The sequence below is a fragment of the Muntiacus reevesi genome, chromosome 10, assembly GCF_963930625.1.
Source record: "Muntiacus reevesi chromosome 10, mMunRee1.1, whole genome shotgun sequence".
NCBI lineage: Eukaryota > Metazoa > Chordata > Mammalia > Artiodactyla > Cervidae > Muntiacus > Muntiacus reevesi.
The window spans coordinates 61,188,162-61,209,602 of record NC_089258.1 but is presented as its reverse complement, the minus strand read 5'-3'; the positions used below and the strand labels follow the sequence as shown (position 1 = coordinate 61,209,602).

The 21,441-nt window shown below is 43.0% G+C and overlaps 1 protein-coding gene across 4 annotated transcripts in view; it reads right to left on the bottom strand.

Moving 5' to 3' along the window:
- Nucleotides 1–1,888: 1,888 nt before the first annotated feature.
- The window catches only part of MTUS1 (microtubule associated scaffold protein 1), a 187,131-nt gene continuing 167,578 nt past the window's right edge, over nucleotides 1,889–21,441 (bottom strand). For all 4 annotated transcript variants that reach the window (XM_065901479.1, XM_065901478.1, XM_065901480.1 and 1 more), the window contains 7 exons: nucleotides 11,938–12,152; nucleotides 10,281–10,386; nucleotides 8,493–8,566; nucleotides 8,274–8,369; nucleotides 6,425–6,541; nucleotides 3,006–3,103; nucleotides 1,889–2,442 (listed from right to left, as the gene is read on the bottom strand). In XM_065901479.1, the coding sequence (XP_065757551.1) occupies nucleotides 2,154–2,442; nucleotides 3,006–3,103; nucleotides 6,425–6,541; nucleotides 8,274–8,369; nucleotides 8,493–8,566; nucleotides 10,281–10,386; nucleotides 11,938–12,152 (995 nt within the window). In that variant the 3' untranslated portion in view covers nucleotides 1,889–2,153. The remainder of the gene's footprint in view (nucleotides 2,443–3,005; nucleotides 3,104–6,424; nucleotides 6,542–8,273; nucleotides 8,370–8,492; nucleotides 8,567–10,280; nucleotides 10,387–11,937; nucleotides 12,153–21,441) is intronic.

The following is a 21,441-nucleotide window of genomic DNA, read 5'->3' as shown; positions in this document are numbered from 1 at the left end:
TAATTGCAGTCACCATCTGAAGTGATTTTGGAGCCCCCAAAAATAAAGTCTGTCACTGTTTGCATTGTTTCCTCATCTATTTGCCATGAAGTGATGGGACCAGATGCCATGATCTTCTTGAATGTTGAGTTTTAAGCCAACTTTTTCACTCTCCTCTTTCACGTTCATCAAGAGGTTCTTTAGTTCTTTGCTTTTTGTCACAAGGGTGGTGTCATCTGCATATCTGAGGTTATTGATATTTCTCCTGGCAATCTTGATTCCAGCTTTTGCTTCATCTAGCCTGGCATTTCACATGATGTACTCTGCATATAAGTTAAATAAGCAGAGTAACAATATATAGCCTTTACATACTCTTTTCCCGATTTGGAACCAGTCTGTTGTTTGATATCCAGTTCTAACTGCTGCTTCTTGACCTGCATACAGATTTCTCAGGAGGCAGGTAAGGTGGTCAGGTATTCCCATCTTTTTAACAATTTTCCATAGTTTGTTGTGATCCACACAGGTGAAGGCTTTAGCGTAGTCAATGAAGCAGATGTTTTTCTGGAATTCTCTTGCTTTTTCTATAATCCAACAGATGTTGGCAATTTGATCTCTGGTTCCTCTGCCTTTTCTAAATCCAGCTTGAACATCTGGAAATTCTTGGTTCACATACTGTTGAAGCCTAGCTTGGTGAAATTTGAGCATTGCTTTGTAGTGTATGTGTAAGTGACAACTCAAAGATCCACCTCTAGTGGCCTGAACCTGTTCTTGCCATAGGGGTTATTTGTAAAGCCACTGAATGTCAGCTATGCTGATTAGTGAATACTGACAGCACAAGCTTGACACGCGCCGGGAGAGAGAAAAAAGCCACAATTTTCCCTTCTACTTCCCCCAACATATTAGAACTGGGGGAGGTAGTAAGTGATGTTTTGAAGAGGGACTGAAATGCAACCTGGAGAAAAGCTGGACAAGCCGCATTTTCCTCACCGACTGGTCATTCTGCTGTCTTCCCCAGGACAGGACGATTCCTCAAAGGTATGTGGAAATTTAGCATTCTCTCCCCAGCCTGCTCTATTAGTAAGGTGCTCTTAGTCATCCCTAAGCACCGAATCCTATCTTTCCCAGTTCTGTCAGCTATTGACTCTTTCTCGTTCTTTAATCTCTCTAGGATGTCCCCAAATTTGTACTTTTGGAACCAGGCCCTGGTTTATTTGGAAAAGTGGTGAGCACCTTGAAGATGAGCTGGCTTTGGCAAAGCATATTCCTTGTCCCAGAAAAAAGCAGGAAGGAGGTGGAAGGTTTGCTTTTGTGGCTCTGGATGGGGTAGAGAGGGGCAGGGGGATGGGGATGGGAGAGAAGAAGCCAGTTGAAATCACTGAGAATAGCTCAGATCAAGCTAAAAATAAGGCAGAGAGCAATCCATGGGTACTGCTCTTTCTTTATACAGATTTCTTTCTTTTCAAGCAAAATTAGGGTTCTGCATTTGCTCATAGCCTGAGAAAATGGATTGTAGTATTTCATGTTCACATGGGTAAGTTAAAAAAAAAATCTAGCTTGTTTCAACTGACACAGCTGAACACTGAAAGGCTGCCTACAAGGTACCCCAAAAGGATGCAGAGAAGGTACAGACCCGGGGAAGTCAGAGCTGCTTCTGTGGCCCCCGCTTTTCCCCCAGGGCAGAGGGCCGAGCAGGCCGGTAGTGAAGAATCCTAACTCCAGCAACTATTGCTCTTCCCTCTATGGCTTCTGCAGAGATGTCTACACTGAGGACTGCTTGATGAACGTGTCTCCAGAGATGCTCAGCTCAACACACACCAAGGGAGGCAGCGGTCAACAGACGCGACACCCGGGTCCATCCGCTCCATCCACACAGCCCCAGTCAGACCAAAAGAAGCAGCACAAGAAGGTGTCTGTGGTGAAGGTTATATAAATTACAAAGGTTATATAAGGTTACAAAGGTTATATAAATCTTTATCTTAACAGGCCCCTGAGAGTTTTCCCCTTTACCCATAGGTGAAAAAGGCAATGACCAAGGTTTTTCCCGTCCTCTAAGTGCTTTGTGCGACAGTGTCCGTGTAGATCCGTTCCCGTAGCATCTTTGGACCGGGTCGGACGCCTTCCTCCGGAGTCCGGTCTCACGTGGGAGGAGCCGGTTCGGCCGGGGCTTCCCACTTCTAGGGCGGGTGGTGCGCAGTTGCGGGCGGGGTCAGTCCTGCAGAGACGCCGTCAGTCTGTCTGTGGCTCCCAGGAAGGTCATCTGGGTGAGACGGGCTGGGGAAGGAGCCGGAGTTCCGAGGCGACTGGAAGGGGGTGGCGGGGGACGTGGGGGACCTCTTGGGACTGCACAGGTTTCCATTGTGGAGCTTCCAGAGCAGCTCCTCATTCTCCATGGAGAGGCGCTTGTTGACCTTGGACTCCTTCTCCAGCGACTCCTGCAGGACCGCCTGCTCCGTGGAAAGTTGCCTGGCAGACAGAAAGGAGCCAGAAATCATGTGAGTCTTTTTTTCTTTTTCTTTTTAAGAGGCTGAAAAAAAATTCTGTTTTAAATTTGAGAGCCCCCAGATGATCTCTGGAATGAAAGGAACTGCTGTACACCGGTGCTGGGCTGGCAGAGGAACCCGGGAAGTGTGAGCTGGAGCTGAAGGAAAAGCTATACTTTGAGGCACTTTCATAGTAGACCTAGTAACACACCCACAGGGAGGCTGTGTGTCTTAGCACCCTCGGAGGTGGTGGGGGCCGGGGGGCTGTTTGCTGCTTGGGGTTTGTTTACTGCTGTGATGATCCTTCTCTGAGGGCATTCTCCACTTCATCAGCCAGGTTTCCCTGGAAAGGGAAGCCTTTGGTCTAGGCCCCGTGGGTGAGTGAAGGCGCCACGGGCTACAGTCATTTCCCAGGCAGAAATCAGAACCTCTTTAACCACTCGCTTCAGTCCCGGAGGGACAGGAGTGGTGCTAAGAAAGGAACACGCAGTGTTCGTGTCTGAGGCAGGAAGAAGCTTGGGGCAAACAGGACAGTGGCATTTTTACCTCGAAATTGCCATGTGCTTGTCCATCCGAGCTTTTAGTTCTTCATTCTCCTGCTGGAATCGCTTCAGTTTGTCCACCAGTGCTGTGTTATTGTCCACCTTGGCATAAACGAGAGTGCCAACATTCATACATTAAAAATTTCATAGGCCCCTTATTCCGTGAGGTACCTTCCTGATACCAGTGCATACTACAGAGATTTAATTTAGAAAAGTTTTTTTTTTTAATTCTTTTCAAGGTTAGCACTACTTTTATTTTATTTAAATGATTTATTATTGGAGTGTAATTGCTCTACAATGTTGCATTGGTGTCTGCTGCACAATGAAGTCAATCAGCTGTATGTATACAGATATCTCCTACCCTGGATCCCCCATCCCACTCCTCTAGGTCATCGCAGAGCACTGACCTCAGCTCCCTGTGCTATATGATGCAGCTTCCCACTGGCTGTTTTACACACGGTAACGTATATAGGTCAACGGCTACTCTGAATAGTATGTTGAATGTCTCTACACTGATGCACTGCAAAAAAGAATCTACTGCAGCAAAACGGAGCACACGGATATTACTTTTCAAACGTGTGCCAGGGCGTGTGAACACACACACACACAGGGGTTACTGATGTGTCCAAGGTCACGCTGGTTTAGAATTCCTGAGAATTGGCGCCCTGCCCTTGGAGGCTCTGCCTCTTTCAGTCTCACGGTGATAAAGAAAACCGCAGCCAGGCAGCCAGCATGTATCAGAGACACTGCAGCTTCTTGTGGTCAATTTGGGAAGGAAAAAAAAAGCCCACATTTGGTGAAAACTCAGTTTGTGGCAGTGTTTAACACGACCTTAATCACCGTGACTCGTCAGCGTGGCCACTGAGAGTGGTCACTCAGAGTGGCCGCTCGGTGCAATCCACAGAGCTCCATGGAGCCGCCAAACAAAGAAGTGCGTGACAAAAGGCGCCCCTTCTTAGCTGAACTAAAGACATGTTTGTTTTCCTTGAAAGTTTAGCCTGGGAAGGACAAGAGGCAAGCAAAACTATCTGCGAGATTAAAGGAGAAAAGCCCAGAAGACACTGAATCAGCTAATGATGAAGAGCTGATTACACCCCTGCTCCCTTTCTGAAGGTAAGAGTTCATTCCCCTCTTGGAGGGGACATCACAGCTCTGTCCAACTTCGTGCTAAGCCCTTGTCACTGTTGCCTGTAACTAAGCTACTCTCATTTCAACTCTTTGCAGTGCTGGTGTTTGTTTTTTTAACTGAAGTATAATTGCTTTCCAGTGTCGCTAGTTTCTGCTGCACAACAGTGTGAATCAGCTCTGTGTATATGTGTATCCCCTCCCTCTCGAGCCTTCCCCGGTTTCCAGCTCTCTGGGTCATCACCGGGACCACGCTGAGCTCCTTGTGCTCAGCATTCCCATCAGCGATTTATTTTACACTTGGTAGTGTATCTATGTCAGTGTTACTCTCTGAGCTCGTCCCACCCTCCCCTCCCGTGTCCACAGGTCCATTCTCTCCGTCTGTCTCTCTATTCCTGCCCTGCAGGTAAGTTCATTACCATTTTTCTAGATTCTACATATATGCATTAACACACGATCTTTGTTCTTCTCTTTCTGATCTATTTCACTCTGTATGACAGTATCTAGGTCCATCCACATCTCTACAAATGACCCAGTTTTGTTCCTTTCTATGGTTGAGGTACTACTCCATTGTATATACGTACCTCATCTTCTCTGTCCATTCATCTGGTGATGGACATTTAGGATGCTGTTGTAAATAATGCTGCCATGAGCCCTGGGTACATGTCTTTTTGCATTGTGGTTTTCTCAGGGTATACGCCCAGGAGTGGGATTGCTAGGTCATATGATAGTTTTAGTTTTTTAAGGAACTTCCATACTGTTCTCCACAGTGACTGTACCAATTTACATTCCCAGCACCAACATCTTATTATCCAGAGAAAACTTAGGACAAGCCAACCAGGTGAAATATCCCAAAATGTGACTAGCATGTAAAACAGAGGGAGCCTTGGAATTTCCAGGAAGTATAAAGGAATGCACGATAAAAACATGAGGTGGGAAAATCTGGGTAGTGATTGACCTTAAAATAGTATCTCTTCCAATTCCTCATTTTACTGGAGAGGAAACTGGCCCTGGAAAACATCTCTCAGAGCTAATGATCAGCAGGGATACTTTTTTTCTTTTTTCTAATGGAGAAAGCCTCTTTGCTTTCTAAGTGTCTTATTTTTGATAAAAGGCATGGAGGTTACAAATAAACAAGGTAATAGTGGGCTTATCTGTCATCATATCAACCCCTCCTTCTGCATATACACCATGCCAAGCCGACCAATACTTCCTGGGCATGGCAACGGACAGAAATACTTGTGGATCAATGAAAATTAAGATGGATGAGTAACTTTACAGCAGAGTCTGTTCTTACTGCACATAATGGCTTGAAAAGTTTTGACGTGTGAGTGGCAGCATAGGGGACAACCGGCTACTGACAGGATTATCTGAGTCAGGGCTGATGGCCACAGTGGCAGGCACGAGACCTGACAGAACAGGGCGGTCTGTCCCTCTGGCAGAAGCTGGTGAATACCAGGTTGGGGCCATTAGAGACCATGAGCTCTCTCCTTCCTCTACAAAAACAAACTTCCCTGGTCACTCAGAGCATCCATGTGTCCACAGGAGCTCTTACCTCCCTGGATAGGTAATAGTCTCTAGAAGAAAACCAAACAGCAAAAACAAACAAACGAAATGATGAATAATGAGTGACTTCCATGCTTCCTACCGTCCAGGGCTGGTTTGGGTTTGACGGAGGCACCTCCTCAACACTGAGTCACCTACAGTTAGAGGGAGAAGGGACAACCTCCCACAAAGCCCTGGATGGACTCCCCACATGCTGACGTCAGTTGTCTGTCCTGGAGGCCACAAACTAAACTTTATTCTTGTTTTTCATAGCACTGTCTACTTGTCCAACCAGGTTAATTTTATAACAGTCTAATTCCCATGAAGCAAGATGAAGAATTAAGATATTTAGCAAGATTGAATTGCTCTGAGGGAATTAAGCGCCCAACTGATTTGAGCATAACAAAGCCCTAGAGGTGGTAATATATTAAATAACCACTTTTACATTATTTAAACATCCTTTTTATGCAGGTGGCTATCCCCAGACCATGGATATGAATGACCTTTGTTGTTATTTTTCGAAACACTGAATGCTCCTCTGCATGTTCCTTGGTGGGGGGTGGGGGGGAAAATCCAAAAAACTGTTGCAGAAGGCAGCAACGAATAAGCCTTAAGCTAACATAGAAGAGAAAACGTAACCTCTTTTTCCTTTCCTATGTTTTCAAACATCTCTAGCCACGAAGGCAACCCCACAGATCTAGTCCAGAGGCCTCAGGTATTACCCCGCTCCGTGAGGCTCTGAATGAAACTTACCAGCTTCTCCATCTTCATTAACTTGACATCCTGTTGGCGCAATTTCTCATTCTTGATCTCCAGCACGGCTTTCAGGCTTTCTAACTCTTGCTCTAGATACATGATCTGAGGATTTTTCTGGAAAAGACGCAGCAGGACATGGCTCTGACTGATCACCGAACACAACCACATGGTTCACGTTCTTAATACAAAGATGGCTTTGATTACATTTAGAAATTTAAACAAGTGGCAAGAGACATTGACCTTCTCTTACAGGTTCAAAGAAAGAGCTGAAAAGAAGGGTTAAGTGGCTTCCATCTCAAAGTCTTTGGTCTTAAAAACGATATAACGCGTTCCACATTTGAAAACATTCTCACTAACTCATCAGTAACGTAATATGTTATGGAAGTAAGAGGAAAGCCACAGCTTACAATACAAAACAGAACTCTGACTGCAGAGATGTTTGGAGGGAGAACAGGGAACGATCGTTCGCTCTAACCTAAGTCAGTGACTGAGGGGGAATATGCAGGCAGTGTGTTCATAGGGCTCTCTGGCAAACAACAGAAATGGCAATCATGTCCTGAGGCTTTCAGATGTTTGCCATGATGGGCATGTGTTGACCTGGCTGTCCTTCTAGGGCAGAATAATGCCCCATCAGTGAGTGACACCCCAGCACCTACATGGCATAGGATACATGCACTGTGAAAATTCCATCCCAGATAAACCCTACGTAAGGGAAGATCAGCCTGTGAGAGCATGCCACCAGGGTGGATTCCCTGACTCCTTGGCCTTAATTATGGAAATTCAAGTGAACCTTGAATACAAGTTAACCTATGATACAAGTTCACAGCGCACAGGCCTTTGATCAGATGTTCAGTGAGGGAATTCCTCAGATAAGAGTCCATGGTGACGGTGTGTTGATCATAAAAACTTTCCTTCTGGACAGTAGTTAACGTTCCCCATAAGCAACCCGTATGGGGAATCAGGGAATCAGTGCCCGTGGGGACCACTTCACAGAGCTCACTGAGGGACCCCAAACAAGTTGGGGGGATGCAAAGAAGTAAGGATACAAGTTGGAAAAGAAAGTTAAGTTTACCAGAGAAATTCGTATTTTTCAAAAGTGAGGATTATCCACACAGTGAAATATTGTTCAGCCATAACAAGGAATGAAATTTATGTACCTGTTACACTATGCACAGACCTTGAAAACAAAAGCCGAGGAAAAGAGGCCAGACACAGAAAGCCACATGTAGCATGATTCTATTTCAGTGAAATATCCAGAGCAGGCTCATCCATAGAGACGAAAGGAGACTGGTGATACTGAAGGGCTGGGGAGTTTGGGTTTGTTTGTTTGTTTGGGGGGGGCAGGTTGGGGGAGGAGGAGGACTTAATAGCTGCAGGGTTTCTTTGGGGGGGGGGGGGTGATAAAAGTGGAATTAGACCCTGTGACCAAGGCACAACTTGTGAACTGCTGATCTGTCTTTTTTTTTTTTTAAAAGAATGACTATTGTGGTATATAAATTATATCCCAATATAGCAAGTTAATTTTTTTAAAAAGTGAAGTCTTCACATAAAAAACTCTGACCCTAATTGAGGTTTTTCCTATCTTCCTGTAGGTATTAGCATAGACCATTAGCAATATATCAGATTTCACCTGTCATGTCAGTTTTTAGAATTTAAAAAAAAAAAAAAAAAAAGAACCACTAGTAACCAAAGAAGCCACTATATACAGTTGAAAAAGCATACTGCAGGCTATGAAAAGAACTCCAAACCCATACTGTTTCTCTAGCTGCTGAATACTTATTTGACTCTAAGAGACAGTTGAACAGAAGGAAAATTCAACAGTGATCGGAGAGCATACACGACTTACTAAATTTGCTTTCTCTCTTGATATTCTTTTCTGTTCTTCTGATTTCAACTTTTCATTTAAAGCATCATTTTCACTCTTCAGATCACTGATTTGTTTCTGAAACACAAGCAATGAAATGTGGAACATGAGTTAACAGGCTGGCACCAGAAACATACCGAAACCACACAGGCCTCAAGGATGATGATCGGGTGTGTGTGCTAGAGATCGAGATTTACCTACCTCTAGTGACTCCTGCTTCTCGCACAGCAGGTCCTCGAGGGATTTCTTTTCCATTTCATGGCTTTTCTTGATTTCTGGAAAGAAGTGAGTTTTGAGTCAATAATACCCTATGAGATCACTGTAGTCTACATTCGTTAAAGCACATGGATACAAGAGTTGACTATGAGGTACTGTACCTATGTTACTTTACATTTGTATGGTACTTTTTTTTTTTTTTATAAATTAAGCTACTTGTTCTCAAATTAGCCCATGAGGTGAGTAAGGCAGCTAATTCCCATTTTATGGATGAGAACATAGAGGCTCAGAGAGGCCAAAAGAGCTCAGGGAACATAGAGCATGCCCTCAGATTCCTGGGCTGAGTCTCTGTGCTCTGTTCTAGTTGCTCTTCACGAACCAAACAGAAGCCTCAAAGTAAACCCATCTCCAACAGAAAGGAAGAAAACCAGTGTTCACTAACATCTACCCTGGGCCAGTCACTCCACATGTTCTCATCGCTGACCTCACACAACACATCTGTTTTTCTGGTGAGAAAGCCCTGACAAAGCTCATAGGGCCAGTTCTCACCACATGTCCAGATGTTTCTCTGTAGATGCAACTGAACGTGCAAGAGCTTCAGCTACATAGGCACTTATGTTCTATTTAAAAAAATGGCTTCTTATTATTTTCTTTTTTTAGATTTCTTTTTTAATTTGTTTAACTGGAGGCTAATTACCTTACAATATTGTAGTGGTTTTGCCATACATTGACATGAATCAGCCACAGGTGTACATGTGTTCCCCCCACCCTGACTCTCCCTCCCCCCTCCCTCCCCACCCCATCCCTCAGGGTCATCCCAGTGCAGCAGCCTTGAGCACCCTGTCTCATGCATCGAACCTGGACTGGCGATCTGTTTCACATATGATAATATACATGTTTCAATGATATTCTCTCAGATCATCCCATCCTTGCCTTCTTCCACAGAATCCAAAAGACTGTTCTATACATCTGTGTCTCTGTTGCCGTCTCGCATATAGGGTTATCGTTACCATCTTTCTAAATTCCATATATATGCGTTAGTATACTGTATTGGTGTTTTTCTTTCTGGCTTACTTCACTCTGTATAATAGGCCCCAGTTTAATCCACTTCATTAGAACTGATTCAAATGTATTCTTTTTAATGGCTGAGTGATATTCCACTGTGTATATGTACCACAGCTTTCTTATCTGTTCATTTGCTGGTGGACATCTAGGTTGCTTCCATGTCCTGGCTATTGTAAACAGTGCTGCGATGAACACTGGATACACGTGTCTCTTTCAGTTCTGGTTTCCTCAATGTGTATTCTTTTCCTTTTACTTCACCTCTTCTAATCATGATGAAATAAATAATTTTTTTATCCAAACAAGTGCCATCTACCTTTCCCAACAGTCCTGGCGTGCAGAAGTGCCTGCTGTAGGCCCTTCACTGCGGGCAAGATGCAAACTCACAGATCCTTCCTAGGATCTGAAGTGTTTAAGCACAGCTACTACCAAAAAGGCCATAAAGTTCCTTAAAAGTTCACTCTCTTTCCTAAAAGACTGGCATTTATAAAAAATGAAAACAAAACAAAACAAAACTCTTATCTGCCTCCTTAGGGGAAAGGGCATGTACCACTCCCAATAAACAATGCAAAAAGAAACCAAGAAACCCTCCAAAACTGAGCACCACGGTGCATTCTCTGGAGGGGAAGTTATGAATCATTTCTGTGTGGAAACACACCACACTGTTCCATGAGCTCTTATTCAATTTCAATAGAGAAAAAGTATTCTTGCCTGAAAGGGAGGTTTCATAGGCCTTCTTTAGCAATTCTATTTTCTCAGAGTGGCTTGCTTCGATTTTCAACTTAGAGGTTTCATGGGTAGCATTTAAGTTGTCAAACTGTAAGAAAAAACCAAAACAACAGTTTACCAATAAAATCAAGTCCTAAGGTGAATGAATAAATAGGCGGCAGCATTAGGAGATGTGACACATTAACTTGCATTCAAGTCTAAAGGGCTACCAGGCACATGTAAAGCTGAAATGAAAACTTGATTTTAAAAGGAAGCAAGGAAATTAAAGAGAGGTTTAGGATGTACTATGAAGTGAAAAACACAAGTTATTAAACAAGAAAAGAAGAAATGCAAACCAATGTTTTAGCAGTACCAGAATGCTTACAAAGGGGTTCTTTCTATGTAGTAGGATAAATGGATGTTTTATTTTTTAAAATATACCTGAAAAAAAACCCAAAAACATTAATTTGAAAAGATACCTGCACCCCAATGTTCATAGCAGCATTATTTATAAATGTGAAGATATGAGAGCAACCAAAATGACCATCAACAGATGAATAGATCAAGAAGATGTGGGGTGTGTGTATATATATGTATGTATGTATATGTACATGTGTATGTGTATATATACCCACAAACAATGCAATACCACGGAGGCATTAAAGAATGAAATTTTTCATTTGCAGCAACATGGATGGCCTTGGAAGGTGTTAATTCTAAGTGAAATAAAGACAAATACTATATATATCACTTATATGTGGAATCTAAAAATTACAGTAAACTAGGGACTTTAACAAAAAAGAAATAGACTCACAGATATGGGAAACAAACTAGTGGTAACCAGTGGGGAGAGGGGAGGGAGAAAGGTAATATAGGAGCAGGGAAATAAGAGGCACAAACTATTAGGTATAAGATAAGCTGCAAGGCTATATTATACAACATGGGGAATGCAGTCACTGTTTTATAATAACTATAAATACAGTTATAATCTTTAAAACTTGTGAATCCCAATCTTCCAATTCATCCAACCCTCCTTCTCCTACCCCTCTTGGTAACAGTAAGTTGTCGTCTACTTTTGTGACTCTTTCTGTATAGCCAGTATTTTATAATAACTGTAACAGGAGTATGAACTTCCTTGTAGCTTATATGGTAAAGAATCTGCCTGCAATGCAGGAGATCTGGGTTCGAGCCCTGGGTCCAGAGAATCGTCTGGAGAAGGGAATGGCCATCCACTCCAGTATTCTTGCCTGGAGAATCCCATGGATAGAGGAGCCTGGTGGGCTACAGTCCATGGGGTCACAAAGAGTCAAACATGACTAAGTGACTAACTTTCTCTTTCAACCTTTAAAAATTGTGAATCACTATATTGTAATCCTGTAACTTATATAATCTTATACAGCTATATTTCAATTAAAAACAATTTTAAAGGGTTGCTTAAATTTTATCTTTTTTTCTTTCAATCTTTCACTCAACATACATACATTGCTTTGATCAAAAAATTTACTTTAAAAATTGTTTCATTTATTTAAATTATAATGAAATTCATCAAGGGGCATCCAACAAAGAGAAGGTCATCGTAGGAAGACCCTCATCAGACAACAGTTAGAATTGAAATTAACAGCAATGGCCGAGTACATGCTCGGGTTCTAAAAGTACAGACCTGTTCCTGCAATTGAGTTTTGTATTTCTCTGCTTCTTCAATGTAGATGTTCTGAAGCTTTTCACATTCCCCGGTGTAAAATTCTTTAAGCCGATTCTCCAGCTCTGTTAGATCAGTCTGGTGCTGCAGGTTTAGCTTCTGGACAAATCCTTCATAAGCTATTTGCAACTCATTCCTGGCTTTTTCTAACTTCTCACAGGTGGTTGAAACAGTGACTGAAAAGAGATGGAAAAAGGAAAGAGAAGATGACACTCAGCCTGCTAACTGGCTACATCCGTTAACACTCACACACAGCTGTGATGACTCGGAGGGCATAAACACGGGGCTCCCAGTGCTCATTCTCTCGGGACCAGATTCTCAACCATAACGTTCAGGAGAGAAGGGTAAAGGGGAAGGAGAGGAAATGGTCTCTGGCAGCAAAGGGCCAGCTGTCTATCAAGCAGTAAGAGAAGTCCTGGGCAGAGCCAGGTTCCCAGGTGCAGGGCATCCTTCCACGTGCCGACCAATCAGTGCAGGGGCCTCCAGGAGGAGAGGCTCTGATTGGCTGAGGTGTCTGAGGCAGGCCAGCCCCTGGGGGGGGCAGCTGAGACAGAGAAGGAACAGAGAAGGCAAGACCACAAAGAAGAAACAGACTTGAAGCTTGCACATGATTGGAGCCAATGTAGACTCATGACTTCAAAAATACAGTAAGAAAAACAAAATATTAGATTATATGGAACACAAATCACCAGAACATAAAAACTTTAGGGAAAACACACTGAAAAGCTACACCACAATGTGTATAAATTGAAAGGTTAACATTTTAAAAAGGCAAAGAAACTTGATAAACATAATTTAAAATCAGACCAGCCTAACCTTTCACTATCACTACCCAGAACAGAATTATTAACAATACCTTGCAGAACTTCCACATGAATAAATACCCACACACACTATAATAAATCCTGAAAGAAATGGGAGAAAACACTTGCAAATGAAGCAACTAATAAGGGATTAATCTACAAAATATACAAACAACTCATGCAGTTCAATATCAAATGAACCCAATCAAAACATAGGCGGAAGAGTCAAACAGACATTTCTCCAAAGAAAACATACAGATGACCAACAAACACATGAAAAGATGCTCAACATCACTAATTATTCAGTTCAGTTCAGTTGCTCAGTCGTGTCCAACTCTTTGAGACCCCATCGACTGTAGCACACCAGGGTTCCCTGTCCATCACCAACTCCTGGAACTTACTCAAACTCATGTCCAATGAGTGAGTGATGCCATCCAGCCATCTCATCCTCTGTCATCCCCTTCTCCTCCTGTCCCCAACCCCTCCCAGCATCAGGGTCTTTTCAAATGAGTCACCACTTCACATCAGGTGGCCAAAGTATTGGAGTTTCAGCTTCAGCATCAGTCTTTCCAATGAACACCCAGGACCGATCTCCTTTAGGATGGACTGGTTGGATCTCCTTGCAGTCCAAGAGACTCTCAAGAGTCTTCTCCAACACCACAGTTCAGAAGCATCAATTCTTCGGCACTCAGCTTTCTTCATAGTCCAACTCTCACATCCATGCATGACTACTGGAAAAACCATAGCTTTGACTAGATGGACCTTTGTTGGAAAAGTAATGTCTCTGCTTTTTAATATGCTGTCTAGGTTGGTCATAGCTTTTCTTCCAAGGAGCAATCGTCTTTTAATTTTATGGCTGCAATCACCATCTGCAGTGATTTTGGAGCCCCCCAAAATAAAATAACTCACTGTTTCCATTGTTTCCCCATCTATTTGCCATGAAGTGATGGGAGCAGATACTTAGTTTTCCATGAGGTATCACCTCACACCAGTCAGAATGGCCATCATCAAAAAAATCTGCAGACAGTAAATGCTAGTGAGAATGTAAAATGGTACAGCCACCATAGAGAACAGCATGGACATTTCTTAAAAAAATAAACAAAAGAACCTAAAAATATTACTACCATATGACCCAAAATATACCCAGGGAAAACCATAATTCAAAAAGATACACGAACCCCAGGGTTCACAGCAGCACTACGTACAGTATCCAACACATAGACACAGCCTAAGTATCCTCTGACGGAGGAGTGGATAAAGAAGATGTGGTGCATATATACAATGGAATATTACTCAGCAGTTAAAAAGAGCAAAACCATTTGCAGCAACATGGATGGACCTAGACATTGTCATACTGAGTGAAGTCAGACACAGAAAGACAAATATCATGCAATATCACTTATATGTGGAATCTAAAAAAAAGGAGGGTTACAAGTATTTACAAACTAGAAGTAGAGGCATGGATATAGAAAACAAATTTTTGGTTACTTGGAGGAAAGGAGGTATGTTTGGAGATTGGGATTAACACATATACACTACTGTATAAACAGGGAACTAGTGAGGACCTACTGTATAGCACAGGGAACTCTACTCAACACAGTGACTTGTATGGGCAATGAATCTAAAAAAGCATGGATATATGTATCACCGATACACTTTGCCGTACAGGGGAAACGAATGCAACGTTATAAGTCAACTCTACTCCAATAAAAAGTGAAAAAATCATTTCTGGGGAAGTTTGACTTTGGACTTGTCCAGCCTTCCTTTATCTACTAGGGGAAAGGTGTGCTACTGTACGTGTAAGGAGGACGTACATTCTCCACATCCTAGAGTGCCCATGGACTTATACAAAATGGGTACTGGTAAGTCTGTTATAAAGTAATCCTTACCCCTCTTTTGGTAAGGAATATGTATTTCTGGAGTAGTGGAAGGAAAAGGATTATTTCACGGAGAAAAGGAGATTTACATCAATGATTATTCTACTTAAGTAAAGGGAAATTGGATGGCTCCTGGGATGAATTTTGGACAATCATGTAGACTTGTTTTCTTGGGAATATGCCACATGGCAGTAGAAATTCCAGCCCTTGTCCCACGTCAGTATTCCTCCAGAGGTAAAATAAGTCATACTGAAATAATGACATGCGTGTGTGTGTTCTCAGTCCCGTCTGACCCTTTGCAACCCCGTGGACTGTAGCTCACCAGGTTCCTCTGTTCATGGAATTTTCCAGGCAAGAATAGTGGAGTGGGTTGTCATTTCCTCCTGGGAATCTTCCCGACTCAGAGATCAAACCCATGTCTCTTGAATCTCTTGCATTGGCAGGTGGGTTCTTTACCAGTGGGCCACTAGGGAACCTTTCAATGACAAGCAAACTGTCTGCTAAGGAGAACCCTTAAAATTCGAGTAAGCCCACAAATATTTACTGAAGGGGAAAGGAACTAACAGGACTACAAAAACAAAGTGAGAACTTCTAACTGATATTAAGGATGAACACGTATTCCACCATGAGCAATGATGAGAGGCCGCACAGTGCCCCGTGGGAACTAGAACATCTCGAGGCAGAGAAGTTGGAGAGAAGAGTCAAAAAGGTAGATGGAGATCAGACTATATAGACCATTGACTTCACTGACAACTCCAGCCTTGGGACTAAATTTGGGAAGTTGTTTTTTTTTTTTTCCTTTAAAAGAATTTACTAAAAGATAACAGTCATGCTGATTGCTACAAAACACCCTCCTCAGATCACTAATCATCAAAGGACAAAGAAGTGATTCAGGGAGACAAATGTCAGCCAAAGAAGTAAAAGTTGAGTTGGCCAAAAAGTTCATTTGGGTTTTTTGTAAGATCTTACGGAAAAACCAACACAAACTTTCTGGCCAACCCAATATTCACTTCTGCTGCCTTTCCAAAATCATACAAATCAAATTATACGGCCACAAGCCTCCTTGGGTGAATTCCACGTTCTTCATGTGAAAGTAGGAGATAGAAAACTATACTGCAAGCTGTCAACAAAGGCATCAAGAATAGCTTTTCTAGGCAGAGAACTCTTGATTTCACACAACCTTTTGACTTAATTCCCTTGGTATTTCACGTGTCAGCAAAATACAAAAGAAAACAAAAAACAAAAATTCTAGCTCATCTGAATGCTTGTATCTGAGATAAAATGTCTACATGGACCAAAAACTAGAAGAGCTTCTGTGGGAAAGTTAACAGTAACACCTGCTGGATTTCAACACATCTGCTTGTCATCAAACAACTGTCAGTCTGCATGTTTGACTTGAAAATAAAATAGATGGAAATCTTCTCACATTGGTGGCTGAACAGGGTGTTTCCTCTTTAAAAAAAAAAAAAAAGCTTAAATAGTGTTTGACTTTGTTGGCCTGTGTGTGTGAGCTGAAAGAGAACAGGAGGGAAGGAAGGGGAAAGTGGAAGAAAACAGCCGGGGGAGCGGGGTTAGGGCAGGGCCGGCCCGGGTGGTGACGTCAGCCTGCAGCTGTGGGGAACAGCTGGTTCATAAAGTCATCTCCCACATGAAGGGCTCCGCATTGAGTGAACTGGCCGGGGCTCCTGGGGAAGCACTCATTTGGCATAAAGACTCATGGGATACTTCTTTTCTGAAGGACACGCATGTCAACACTTCATCAAGGGTTCTCAGGACCCCTCTAGGCGCCCCACACTTGGGGAGGGGGGGAGTGGGGGTCTCCAGCTTCCGGCCTGTACTTATCCTCATACTTAGGTTGGGAGCGGTTCCTAGGCCTGCTGGGCTCTTTCTCCTGTTCTCAGTCTGTCCCTTCCCTGCTCCTTCTCCAGGTTTCCTTTCATGGTAAGTCAATTAATCACCCAACACCGCCAAACCAAACATAAATCTCTCAGAATCAGGACTAAGCAAGGAGTTTTTGCACAGATTTAGGCGATACTGCCTTCATGAAGTTACTGCACAGACAGAAAATCTACTCAGTACAAAGTGGTCCCTCTGTCCTTCCCTGGTGGCTCAGATGGTAAAGAATCTGCCTGCAACGCAGGAGACCCGGCTTTGATCCCTCGGTCTGGAAGATCCAATGGAGAAGGGACCAGCAACCCACTGCAGTATTCCTGTCTAGAGAATTCCATGGACACAGGAGCCTGGTGGGTTATAGTCCATGGGGTCACAAAGAGTCGGACACAAGTGAGTGACTAACACTTTGTCCTTGCTATTATAATTATTCTATTAGGTGAGTTTTACAAGCATGTCTATGATGGGGCACCAACGAGACCACTGCCTGTACAGAAATCATGCACATGCTGGTAAAATGAGAGAGCCCCTGCAGCAATCTACTTATTAAAACGAGAAGCAGATTCTTCAGAATCAAGAAACACAGAAACGGACTCATTTACAAGATGGGCCCTAGAACATGTCACCACATTACATTTGACAGGTTGACATTTTCAACCTGAGATGAACCAGGCCAGAGAAGAACCCAAGGGCAATGACAGGACAGGCAAAACAGAGACAGACTCCCCTGACAGTTTAAAACGTGGAAAACTGGGCAAGGGAAAAATATTTCAGAAATGGTGAAAGGCTTGAAATCTTTCCTTTTCAATTATCTGGATGCCATCTAGAGAAGGCACAATGCCAGAAATACCTTTGACAACAGAGCTGGTTTCATCATGGTCCCTTAGCCGTTTACCCCGAGGGGTGAAGTCCAGCTGTTACCTAACTGGTCCTGGAGGCCTTATCTAAGAGGAAGAGGTCAGGCTTGTATTATTTCCATCTCATGGAGGCCAATTGCCCTTTGGTGACTAATGAATGTACTGTTTACGAAGAAAAACATTACGCAACCATGGCCCTAAATTGTTTGTATTCTTTCGAAATGGTACAGAGGTTTTCTTAGTTTCTGTATCTGAGCAGCAGGCTTCATCTTGAGACAACTGGAAATATTTTAATTCTCAGGAACACAAATAAGATGTGTTAACAGATGACAATAAAATACTTATCTCAGCCACACCACTTAGCTGCTGTGTGATTTGAGCAAAACACTTAAGCTTTCTAAGCCTGAGTTACATTATTTTTAAGATGGAGATAATATTCATGTGTTCCCTGCACAATTAAATAAAACATATGTGGGAGTGCCTGGCCAGGTGCCTAACTAGAGTAAGCATGCAACAAATGTTACTATTACTAGCCAGTTGCAAAAGTCCACCAATTCAAATGGGTTTGAAGAGTCCTCAAAGACAGACACTCTTGGGGGATCTCTGACAGAATGTGATAGTTACAAAGTAGAGTTGCTTGTCTAGTATTCAAAGAAGATAGACAGACAGAAACACATCTCCCCACACCCCCACGGATAGGGCGCACACCCACTTCAGAAGTTCACTTTCTTACATGATTGTTCTTGACATTATATGCCATAGAATTTCTCCAACTTTTAGGTAATTTTATCTAAATAGGGCATAAAATATGAAAGAGAAAAAGGGAAAAGAAAACTGGGGCGGAGGTAAGGTCACTTGGAAGATCGCACAGTTTCACGATGCCCTCTAGATACCGTGACAGAAAGAACAGACAGGAAAGCGAGATGACGTCACCCTCCGGCTGTGTGCCCGCACCTTCTCTGGATGCTTCCAGCAGGCCTGCTGTGGCAGCCGCCCCTTCCCTGAGCCGAGTTCCCCTCTCTGCCCCACCCAGCAGGGACAGGAGATGCTTGGTCCAGCCTTTCCTGCCTCCTCCAGATCTCTCTCTGGCCACCTCACCTGCTTTTATTTCTGGCACCTTCTACTTCTCTCTTGAACAGCACACACTTCTCAGGACAGACGTCCTTTTTTAAAAAAACAACTTATAACTGTGGAATAATTTTAGATTGATACAAAAGGTACAAACAGTACCAAGAGTTCCTGTATACCCCTCACCTCACTTCCCCAGATGTTACCATCTTATTAAATATGGGACATTCATCAACTGTGAGGTTTTAACACTGGAGCAATGACTGTTAACTCTGCTACAGACTTTATTCTTATTTTACCGGTTTTTCCACTAACACCCCCATTTTTAAGAATGACCATTTGTGTAATAATTTCAGATGTTCAGAGAACCTGCAAAGATAGAATAGTTCCCAGAGACCTCTCTCCTAGTTTCCCCTAATGCTGATGTCATATATTATGACAGGACATTGGTCAAAACTAACCTGGTAGCTCAGATGGTAAAAAAATCTGTCTGCAGTGCAGGTGACCCAGGTTCCACCCCTGGATTGGGAAGATCCCCTGGAGAAGGAAAGGGCAACCCATTCCAGTATTCTTGCCTGGAGAACTCCAGGGACAGAGGAGCCTGGCAGACTACAGTCCGTGGGGTCCCAAGAGTCAGACAGGACTGAGTGACTAACACAAGAAACCAATGCTGGCAGAGGATTATGAACTAAACTCCAAGCTGTGTCCTTTTTTTTCTGTTCCAGGCTCTGAAGAAGGAATTCACAGGGCCTGGACTCCATCTCAGGCCTGTCTGTGCTGATCATGCTCGGCCACCTCTCCAGTGGACTCTGAACTCTCTGCTTAGTGCCTGTGGGAACGACAATGGAAGGATAAGACCCCCTCTGGACGGGGGAATCTTGAATATCGTATCCAGGTTACTCATCGCCTAAGAGAAAACATACTCTAATCACCCCTGCCTCCGGACAGTATCTATCGGAATGTAACCGCAGGCTTATCGGTTATTAACTGGTTGGAATGTAACCGCGGGCTTATTGATTATTAACTGTTTGGACACATAACACGTGAATGATGGGGTTATTGTGACTGTATCTACCCTTCCTTTGTTAGCCTCAAGGGATTTGGGGTGGTGGGTTTGGACACATACACATTGGGTATAAAAAGATTTTCACAAATGCTGGTCGGGGTCCTTGGCTAAGAGGAGACTCTGCCTTGGGCCCGCCGGTGTAATAAACTGCACTCCACTATCTGTATTGTCCTTCTGAGTGAGTTTGCTTCCCGGAAAGCGTGGCTATAACAGCTCCAACCCCAGACAGCACGCTGCATTTACCCATCACATCTCCTTCATCTTCTCCAGTCTGTGAATGTGTCTTTCCCCACCTTTCATCACCTTGACAAGTTTGAAGAGTCAGGCATTTTACAGAATGTCCCTCAGTTTGGGCTTGTCTGACATTTTTTTCTACATATTCCTCTGACCCAGAAATTTCAGTAATAAGAATTTATTTTACTGACATACTCCCACACCTACAAAATGAGGGACATACGAGGCTCTTTACTAGAGCATTTTTTTAATAAGAGCAAAACATGACAAATAACCGAATGACCACCATGAAGAAATTGGTTGAATTAATTATTCCATTATAATATAATGGACTAATTCTCAAAAAAATAAAATAATTTCACCGCTGTTTAAAAAAGGACTGAGAAGTTTGTTGTGTACTGATCTATAAGAAATGCCAAGCAGAAAACAAGGTGTAGAACAGAATGTATTATACACTGCCACGTGAGTATAAAAAGAAGGGAAACATTTATCTTAACCTGCTTCCCTGTACCCCAGCCCCAGAACCATCAATGGGGACACGGCCTTCTGTCATAGTAGCACGATTATTTCATTGCATTATTCTTTGAAGGGAAATCTGCTCATGATACCCTTCTAGGACAAGTGACAATGATGGTAACTCTCTTAAACTAGGGTTTAATCTGCTTAAAATTGGAGATTACCAAGTAGCCCTTTTTAAAAAGTAACATGCTACTTAGTGGAGAGGCTGGTGTCCACAAAACTACAGACAGTCAGGGACCTACCCCATCAACAACCAGCATGTCCAGTTCTCTGCAGATTGGTTCCCTGATGTGCCAGGCTGTGCTAAACACCCCCTGCTCTGCTATCCTTAGAGTCTGGTGAGGACAGAGTGAAGGAGTGCTCTATTGCGTAGAGTGAGTCTTCACAGACCGTCTGCAGAAAGATCATCTACTCATGAAAGCCCCAGGTTTTGCTCTCCAAAGGCACTGCTTTTTCACAAGACCAAGAAATCTGGTAGCTATGTGGGAGAGACAAAGGGCTGTCTCTAAATTTCAAAATTAGTTAAGAAAGAGCTTTCAGATTGCTCTTGGAATGATATGAATTGACAAGAACTGATTTCAAAAGGCTTCCACGAATCACACACAACTTACTACGAATGTCCTTTCACAAACTGCCTGCACCATCAAATCCATTCTCCCATACATAATACCACCTTCCCTTTAAAACTCAGTTTATTTTTTACCAAGTGCTTCACACTTATTTCAGGTAATATAACCATGTCTTGAGTTAATAACACAGACATTATCTGAAATCTCACTCTGCTAGACCAGAGAGGGAATGGACGTGGCAAGACTGGGTCTAGAACTCAATCCACTCAGCCCTTTTCAATGCAGGTCCTGCAGCACAGAACGCCGAACCTGATCACAGTGGCTATTTTCTCAACTTGAAATGCATTAAAAGAGAAGTTCATTCACTCATACAATGGACACCTCAGAGGAAGTGTCTCAGAGGAAAAGGGCTTAATTCTCTAGTGGAAGCAAGAGGATCTGCAAGGTAGGGTAGATTAAAAAAAACAAAAACAATATTTCCCCCCCTACACTGATTAGTCCTGATGAAATCTGATTTGCATGCAGGATGAAGGTCTGGCCCAGTCATAGATCTTAGTAGAGAGGTGCCAGCTGGGCCTCCAT